Raw genomic sequence first — 10419 nt, forward strand, 5'->3', positions numbered from 1 at the left:
ATTTTTATTGAAGCAATAAATTCATGCTTATATTCATCACAATTTTTTCTCGCTCTTTTACTGAAGGTGATTCTTTAAGTACAGTTGAGAGGTTCGATCCAAAAGTTGGAAGGTGGATGATGAGTGAGGCAATGAATATGCTTCGAAGTAGAGTTGGTGTAGCTGTTATGCATAACAAATTATATGCCATTGGAGGATACAATGGTTCAGAACGTCTAAGCACTGTAGAAGTTTTTGACCCAGAGTCTCGAGAATGGTCAACTGCTGCTTCTATGAACTGTAAAAGAAGGTTTGTGCACTGTTCCTTACTGTTAAATATTATTATGTAATTTCGTGAACAATATACATATATCCGATTTGGTTATTATCAAAATATTAATTGCTTGTTATAATAAACTGTAAATAATTATTTGCCTTTCATTAACTAAATATTATTTTATTTCTATTGCAATTTTTAAAGATAGAAATAAAATGTTGCCCTTTCTATAAACATATTATTCTAAAAATATAATAAGTGAGGGGTAGTATGTATTTTCAACTTGCATAATAACATTTAGTCATTTATTATTGTTTTTTTTTAAAAACAGAAATGGTTTGGAAACTTTTTTCAAACCATGAAAACAGTTTTGAGATAAAATAAGAAACACGAAGAATACCCCTTGTTTGATACATCGTTTGTAGTTCGGTGAATGAAGAGTTTCAGATAAGTAATGCATTGTACTTAGTTTCAGCCACAAATGTTGAATGCTTAGCATAATATTGATTGATTGTTTCTAAGTGTAAAAAATAAACTGAATCTTCACCTTTCAATTATCAATAATGAGGAAAAGCAAGAATTAAATATTTGTAGCAATTTTGAAAAATATTTAAGTGTCACTTCAGCAATAAAATATTTTATTATAAAAGATCTTTAAAATATTAAAAAAATAATTAAAAATAGAATTTTTTTTTTTTCTTCAGTAACCGAGTTTCATTGAAAAGAAAACTTTAAATTTTTAGATTATGTACAAATTATATTAGTCATTACTATGTTCAAAAGTTATTTCAGGAAAGGGCAAATTTTTTTTTAATTAACTATAATCCTAATTAATTTTTCAAAAAATTATTAGACTGTGCACATACCCACTCTCCATCGATATATGTGCAGAATTTGGTGGCTCAAGTTCAAATAGTCTAGTTTGTAGAGCACTAGTATATGTACATTCTCTTCTATTATTAGTAGAAACTAGCTGTCTTTGGTGACAACTTACTTCACCATGACAGATAGCTGCTAAAATTTTCAATTAATCTTCAATCTTGTATAAGTTGATTTTAATTACTTCCTGCGTAAACAATGTTATAATTTTAGATTTTTATGAACCTTATATTATTTTAGTAGCCTTTACATCATTTTATTCATTGTGCTTTACATTTTTTAAAAATTTTTTGCTCATATTTTTACTGATGCAGTTGTGTCAAGGAAAGCATAGCAGTATTTAAAAATATGAATGCACTTTAAATTTCATTATTACTGAATTCAGAAGTTAAATTTTAATTGAAGAGACAATAGGATTTCAAAAACTTTTTTAAAGTATGTCCTCTATTAAAATCTACTAATTTTTTAAAAGTATATCTTCTACTAAAATCTATTTATTTTTTAAAAGTATATCTTCTACTAAAATCTACTCATTTTTTAAAAGTTGATCTTTTATTAAACTCTATCCAACATAAAAAAAATAAAAATACGTCAGATCTTAATATTTTGATTGCCAATAATAACAGAAAAAAAGACAGAATGAATTATAAGCAACAATAATGGAAATGATTTGAGGTTCACTTCAAATAAAAATTTTATTATAAAATATGCATAAAATATTTAAATTTTTTTAAACTATAAATAGAAAGAGAAGATATGACAAAAATTCATATAATTGAAAAGCACATGTATGATACTCTTCCACAGAAATTCAGATTTCAGTGTTTTGGAAATCAAATTTAGTATTCTCAGATTGTTTAATTTTCTTTTAATCTATCGTCTAATCTATTTTTAATATCTCAAGCATTTTTTTGTATAGACTTAATTATTTTATTATTTAATTAATCATATTTATTTCATTTCTCAGTGTAGATGTTTGGCTCAATTCATTATTTTATGAAATTTTGTTTTTTGTTTCAAGTATGTTTCAAGTCTGGGAAGATACAATTTTTTGATTGTCTTATTGAGATTATAGATTAAAAAACTCCATTTAAATCAGTATCTAAACAATGAATTCATAGACTTTTAATATTGTGTTTACAAAATAATGAAAAATAAGAGATAAATTGTTGAAATAATGATAATTGTTTGCATTTTAATAAATTAATATGAATTTTTTAAACAGTTTATTTAAATAAATGAGCAATTATTATTAACATAGATATCATTATAGTAATTTTCTGAAATATAAACTGATGTAAATAATAAGATCTATCTGTACTGAAATAGGATAATTTAAAAATCAAATTGATTTACTTCAGCTCAAAATCTGAATTTGGAGAGTTAATTTCATGCTAAAAGCATTTCATTTGAAAATATTTCTTATATATAGTGATATACAACATACATTATAAAGAATTCTTATCATATATTTTTTATAGAATATACTTCATTTAATAAATCGAAATGTTCATATCAAAAAGTGTATCCAAATTGATTTCTGCAAAATAATTACTATTTTAGTGCTGTGGGAGCTGCAACACTTTTTAATAGACTATATGTATGTGGTGGATATGATGGCATATCTTCTTTAAATACAGTTGAGTGTTATGATCCAGAAGAAAATATGTAAGTTCTGTATAATTTCATTTATATGAATGACTAAAGATATTTTTATAGAATAATGCCAATTAATGATAATATAATAATTAATATTACAATTTCTATCATTCTAAATTTTACAGCAATATTTTTGATAATTAGCAAAGAAATATGATGGAATTTGTATTTATTTAATAAATGATATGTGTTTAATAAATATGAGCTAATTTTTTAGTCAATGCTAGGCAAAATTGAATGAATTATGCTCTTATTTATTTTGTACAGTATTTTTCTTTGTGTCTTTTGAAAGAAAGCTTTAAAAGAATAATTATTTTTATGAAAGAATTCTGAAATTCTTATTAAATCAATTCTTTCCTTTTACAGTAACATTTTGTTTTAGCGCACAAAAACAAAATTATAGATGCAGCAATTTTAAATATAGCAGTTTCATTTTTTTTATTTAAATTTTATTTTATGGTTTTCCATTTTGAATTAAACATTGCATCTATCTATTCTCTTGTGAATTTGTTCTTTTATAAAATATTTCATTTTTTAAATGATGTCAAATTATTAGCTGCTTTCATTTTAATTAGTAAATCATGAATGCAAGAAGTTGACTAATTTTTGTTTATAATTATTATACTGTATTTAAATAAATTAAATTTTTTAATCAGGAAATAATTAAAATAAAAAAATTAGAGGGGGTTATTAAATGAAGAGTTATGATATAACATTTTTGTACAATGAAAAGAAGAAATACAATTTTGTTTATATTTGAAAAAATCAATGTTGTTCACTGGTAGTGTAACTGATGTTTGCTGTTGAATCTTCTGAGACCTTATTTTATAATGTTATTAGTATATTTGGCATACTTATTAAGGGCTACAATTTGATATATGTTTCCAGAATTAATTATTTCCTTGCATCATTTTCTATACAAAAATCTCTTACATTACTTATTGAATGGCCATTAGAATGGTTTTATATGCCATCAATTTTTTTTTTTCTGGATATCTTGTTAAATTTTTTGAAGAACCAAATCTCTCTCTTTTTTTTCTTATGTTTATGTTATTTTTATATTTTTTTATGTTGTTTATGTCCCAGTTTTTAAAACTATATTTTAAAAATATAATAATTTCAGTGTAATAAGTTGCAACGATGATCAATTATTCTTCCAGCTTCCTTTCTTCTTCTTTTTGAGAACATATAAGTTTGTGAAACAGAGAGCCATAAAGAGATTAAGCTCTACTCTCTGATATGATTGTTTTATTTCTTAGGTACTAAAGTCCATTCTATTTACCAACAAGAAAGTTAGTTAATCTTTATGTCATGGAGATAGAATTGCGCTATATGTTTGGCCCAAAGAGTCGTAGCTTTGATATCCAGGAAAGCTAGCTTCCTTCCACATAGATCAATCTGTAACAATATAACTGATGTAATTGGAAATTTTTTATTTTAACAGTTATGCTCACTGGAGATGAATTACCAAATGGAATAAATTTTTTTACATCTAGATTTCTTCTTTGTAAAATAATGCTACTACTATTTTATTCAGAGCTTTTTTTTTTTAATATTAAATTTATTGGAAGAATTTTTTTTGGAATGAATAATTTTAAATATATTCCATAATTTATTTTTCATTTAGCCTGTATTGCATTTATGTTCTGATTTTATTTTATTTAAATAATAAATGCTTGTTTCTTAATTAATCTACATGTTTGTTCATTAGATGGACAATGGTGACCAGTATGTCTAAGCATAGAAGTGCTGCTGGTGTTGTAGCATTTGAAGATCATATCTATGCTTTAGGAGGTCATGATGGGCTTTCTATTTTTGATTCTGTAAGTTATTACTTTGATGAAATTAAACTTTTATATATTTTTATTTAAAGAATTCATAAAAGTCTTTTTTAACTATAAAACTGGATATTATATTGACTGAATGCTTTTATTTTTCAAAACAAACTGTTTTTGTAATAACTTAATTTTAAGGAAATCATTCATGGTTATGTTAACATCAGAATATTCTAGTTTTGACTTTTTAGGATTTATTTCCTTCTTTTTTCTCTTTCTTTTGGATTTTCAAAGATTATTGTGGGTTTCATATTTTTTAAAGAATTGCTTGATAATGTTGAAAATATGAATTGTATATGTACATCTATATGTTAAATCATATCCCACAAATTTAATCATTTTATGTTTCCATCTAATCAAGGCACAAATGAAGGTTATTTATAAAAAAAATATGCACAAATAAAAGAATGCAAATGCAAAAAATAAAAAAAAATATTGTATTTCTTCCAATCACTATGTAACAAATAGATTTTTTGACTGCATAATATTGGGTATACATATATTTAATGACAGAATGCTTATCCAACATGTTCCTTTGAGTCCTCAACACATAGCTAACTCTTACATACTGTATTTTTTATAATTAAATTTCAGTTAAATAGTGAAGCAATATTAATAATTAAAATTTCCTTAATAATGTAACTAGTTGCCTCAAGTGACCGACAGATTTGCCAGGAATATTGGTTATATTTCTATTCAAATGAATCATTCTTTTAGACATAGCTTCAAACTCATGATTTCACCATTTTATTTGACATTAAATCTGTGTTATTTTAATTGTTTTTCTTAAATTTTCTTACTTACTCAGTACCTAATCCTTTCTCATCCAGACAGTTCCATGACATCAAAGTTTTGTTAAAAACATAAATATCTGGTTTATGTCTTTTAAATTTTGCAGCATTGTAGCTTCACTTTTTTATGCATCTTAAAAACTATCCAAATATATATATATATAAAAAAATCCTTTTTAAATTTTAACAATGGAAGAAAATCATGCAATCAGATAGTATAAAAAAATGAAAACTGTTTGAATTTCAAGGCAACATGTAATCTGTTATTTGAAATTAAAGAAAAATATATTTAAAAAAATTCCCCAAATTCAATTAAAATTTGTTGAATTGTTAAATTATTGCCATTTAAAAGACAGTATTTTTTAAATTTTGATATGGCGTAAAATTCATTTTTGTGCTACATATTCAAAAGTTATCTCAACTCGGGAATTCATGTTAATTTTTAATTTTAAAAATTTATAATTAAAATTAAAGAAACACGCTCTGAGGTGTGTATTCCCACTCTCTGAGGTACAAATGTTCAAGTTTCATAGCTGCAAGTCAAACAGAGGGATTCGTAGAGTAAAATGGACGCATGCACATAGACCACACCAGCAAACAAACAAACATCTTTATTATTAGTAGAGATAAAATCTTATTCAAGCTAGTTAAGATGAATAATGATAATAATTTTCTTAATTTTTAATATAAAATGGCTTGGTAAAAGATATTGAACCTGAAAAGACATTTGGAATTTTTGAGATAATGTTCTAGTTATTGATAAAATTTTAAAATTTACTTGACAGGGTATCCTTGAGTACCCACAACAACTGCTGAAAATTTGAGTATATAATTTGCTGTAGATTTTTCATAATTTCTTTTTCATTGTACTTTCGTTTTTCAGTTATCATTGCTTTTAATTCAATTTTGATTTCTTTGTCTTGTTTTATGTGCTCTAATATTTAGTTCTCATTAAAAACGCTTAAATAAATTTAAATCCAGCCATTGATGTCATGGTGTTATAACTTCTGTACTGCTAGAAACATACCAAAGATAAACCCTGAAATTGGCATTATTGTAATTCCAAATACTGTTTGTGAATATTTTTTTTCCAGGAACTGATATAAAATATTTAATCAAATAAAATGATTTATAATGACATCAATAAACGATACATTAACTAATCAGTGCCAATATGCAATTAACAAAAACTAATGCTGGACTTCATTTTTAAATGATGTTTCTTCCTCTCCTTCTCCTCCCCCCACCTTTCTGAATGCTTATATGCCTATCAGAACCAAAAATTAATATTTATTTCTTATTTGTAGATAAGAAATGATCATCTAATGTGGTATGAGTTGATATTTAGCATTGATTTTTTGAATAAATCTCGCAAAAGATTTTTCCTGTTGGAATAGAAATGTATTCTGTAATTGGCAGCTTTTTCTGCTGTTTTTTGTGTAAAATTAATCTTCTTCTGTCTTTCACAGTCTGCTTATGTTATTTGATTTTATTCCACTCATAAGTTTTACCTGCAGATGCCCCAAAGCAGGAAAATTATTTTATGCTCTTCTGTACCCTCCCCCCCCCCAATACTATGTAGCAAAATGTCACTTTTAACTTTGAGAATGATTTGCAATTTTGATACATTCATTAATGCATTGAAAACTTGTTGTGTTTATGCATTCCATATAATGTTTGTATCAAATGTCTATGAACGTCTTCAGTTTTAGCTTACAAATTTAAAAATTTGATGCACATTTAATATCTGAGCATAGTAATTAACCTGTTAATCATATAATTAACTTACAATCAACTTATTTCACATTGAAATATTTCCTTATATCCAGTTAGTAAGTTATAGATATAAACCTTTCAGAGTTCATGTTTGAATTAAAAATATTAAAAATGTGATTTTTTCAAATTAAAAAAGTTTTTATTGCCCTTAATATTTTCAGAAATTCTCCAACTTTAAAGTATATTTATTGAAAAAAGGATTTCACTGCAAACAAGGATTACACTGTTTGAAACATTTGAGCCATTTTCATAATTTTTCAGAACTTTTTTGTTGCTTTCATTAGTTTCTGACAGTTTCTTAAATTGTTATTCTATTTTCTCTGTTCATTGTTATTTAAGATGCATTATCCTAATATTTCTGAAAGTATTTCAGATTATGTGTCCCTTCATGAAGCAAATATTTAAGTTATATCAAATGTGTTTTTTCTTCTTTGAGGAAATATAAATGAATCATATAAATTTATTTGCTTTTATTAAAATATAATCATAAAGACATTTAATATATTTTCTGATATCTTTTTATTGAAACAACATGTAATCATAAATAGCATTACTTTTTATGGAAAGTAAGAAATTTTATGAATTTATAAATTATATTGGTTTTAAAAAAGTATTACTAGTATTAAAAAGAATCAATTTAACCTTTTTTTTTGTCCACACACATGCATATGCACACACACACACACAACTACTATAATTTTGCTTGTATTAACTATTTAATAGTTAAAAACACTAAAAATGTAATGATTTAACAATAATTATGTGAAACACTTATAATTAAAAATTTGTCTTTAATTTTTTGAAATCAAATTTTTTTCATATGAATGTTGAGAAAGGTGGGAGATTATTGGTCATTGTCATTATTTTTGCATTAAATGTACTATTTACTTAAATGCTTAATTTTAAAATAAACGAAAGCCATTTTGGCTATGTATGCAGTATATTCCACATCTCCTCCTAAACAACCAGGTTGAATTCATCCAAATTTTGTGCACTGATTATTTAGAACAACATACAAACAATTTTCAAAGTTCAAAAATTAATTAAATTTTCAATTAATTAGAAATTATTCAAAATTTTGCAAAAATATTTTTTATACCATTTTAAAATTCAAAATTTTATCTTTTCATTAATATCGATTTTATTTTCTGTGCAGTTTTTTCAATTGTTATTAACTTTAAAAAATTTAATTTTGAAATAAGAGAGTATATAGGCTCATTTTAGCTAGGCACTATAAGACTTTAAGTACTCTGTCACTATTTTTTCACACACGTACACAAAATCTTTATTATTAGTACAGATTTACAGAGAAAATTAGCTATCATTGGTTTTTAAAAATCATTCTGGCTCTATTTTATATTCTAAACTTTAATTAAAAATATTTCAGACAACAAAAAGATTTTTCATACTATAAATATTTTATATAAAAGAAGATCTTCATTAAAATTATTATACAACAAAGGGTTTTTTAATCCTGAGTAATGCTGGGTGAGTTAATTAGTTCACCAATATAATGAAATTTATTTATTTTGAAGAAGACATTTTATTTTTTATTAGGTTGAAAGATACAATCCTCTAAGTGGTCAGTGGTCGCTAATGCCTCCTATGCAAACAAGACGATGCAGGTTGGGAGTGGCCACTCTAAATGGTAAAATTTATATCTGTGGGGGATATGATGGCTCTACATTCCTACTTACAGCAGAAGTTTACAATCCTGCTACAAGAGTGTGGTCTTACATTGCACCAATGAATGTGATGCGAAGTCGAGTTGCCCTTGTAGCGAACTGTGGAAAACTGTATGCTATTGGTGGATATGATGGAACAACAAATCTCAGCTCTGTCGAAGTTTACAACCCAGAAAAAGATCGGTGGGATTTTATTGCATCAATGTGTGCACATGAGGGAGGAGTAGGTGTTGGCGTTATTCCATCTTTATAATGAACAAGGTGGCTAATAATGTTAAATAGTTTTTATTTTACTATTTCTTGGTTCGTTTGAGTATTTAAGTGTTGGCGATGAAGTTGCATACTGATGGTATTTGGTGTGCAAATCATTGGTCTTTTATACTTGTAGTTTAAACAAATTCCTTGAATTCTGAAATTCATTTTATTATGTTTCTGTTAACTCAGGTTTTGGGATGTTGAGGTTGAAAGCTGATGTTTGAAGATAAAGTATAAAGAAGACCACTCTTAAGAAATTAATATCATTTTTTGGTGTAGTTGTGGTATAGAATAATTAAGTTTTTGATGAGAATAATAATGACGTTTTTTTACATTATGTTAGGTGTAATGTTTAATCTTATAGCTTTCATTTGACCAAGCTTGCACACATTTAAAATCTATTTTATTTTGACATAGCTGTCACTATGTAAAGTGTGACAAAATTAAACATTATCCTCATATCAAGAACAATGAGCAAATTATCTGAATCAGTTATTTTCATAATGTCAAACTTTTATTGGTACTAGTGCATTAATCTCATGATATTGGGAACTTTTTTGCTGAAATGCATATCTTTTGATGAATTTCAGGTTTGACCACTTGTCATTAGGTTAATATAGTCAATTGATAACATAGCATCTATGGTAAATAATTGCTGATTGCAAAAGGTATAAGATCTTTGTTGATTAATCATTGGTTTAAATAAGATATGTTTAATATTTTTTTCATGATTAATCACTAATATGTCGTTAATACACTAGTACCTTTAATTATTTCTATTGTTCAAAATGTCAAAAGACATGGAAAAAAGTTAAATAAAAAGTTACATAAGCTAATGGATAAATATCTAAAATTCATTATTTTTTTCTTATTATTTGTTTTGTAAAACATTTAAGCTTAATTAATTTAATTTTTAAGTTCTAGTCATATTGTGTGTTGGAATAGAAAAATTATCTATATTGATGGTTTTTAGTTGTTTAGAAAATATGTTTTTAAAGTTATTTATTAAATTGGCTTAACTTATTGAGAAGAATTTTAAATAGATTAAAAAAAATATCTAGACTATTAGTTTTAATGTTACTTCCTCAAAAATGTCAATTATATAAAATTAATGAATAAAATATATTTATCTCTTCTTGTTTTTACATCATTTTGCTCTTGTATGTTATTTGTGAAATAGACTGTGTTCAACTGGATGGATGGCAGCTGAAATTTTTGCTTTTATTTCCATCATTATTGATTTGAATTTATTTGAGTTTTATTCTTAGTTTTTCTACTATATA

The 10419-nt window shown here is 25.2% G+C and overlaps 1 protein-coding gene across 1 annotated transcript in view; it reads left to right on the top strand.

Moving 5' to 3' along the window:
• LOC129969341 (kelch-like protein 18) overlaps positions 1-10010 on the top strand; it is a 30777-nt gene extending 20767 nt beyond the window's left edge. Inside the window, exons 6-9 of the mRNA XM_056083877.1 lie at positions 67-289; positions 2699-2803; positions 4506-4617; positions 8754-10010. Coding sequence (XP_055939852.1) covers positions 67-289; positions 2699-2803; positions 4506-4617; positions 8754-9134 — 821 coding nt within the window. The 3' untranslated portion in view covers positions 9135-10010. The remainder of the gene's footprint in view (positions 1-66; positions 290-2698; positions 2804-4505; positions 4618-8753) is intronic.
• Positions 10011-10419: the final 409 nt, after the last annotated feature.

Source organism: Argiope bruennichi, chromosome 5, assembly GCF_947563725.1.
Source record: "Argiope bruennichi chromosome 5, qqArgBrue1.1, whole genome shotgun sequence".
NCBI classification, from domain to species: Eukaryota; Metazoa; Arthropoda; class Arachnida; order Araneae; family Araneidae; genus Argiope; species Argiope bruennichi.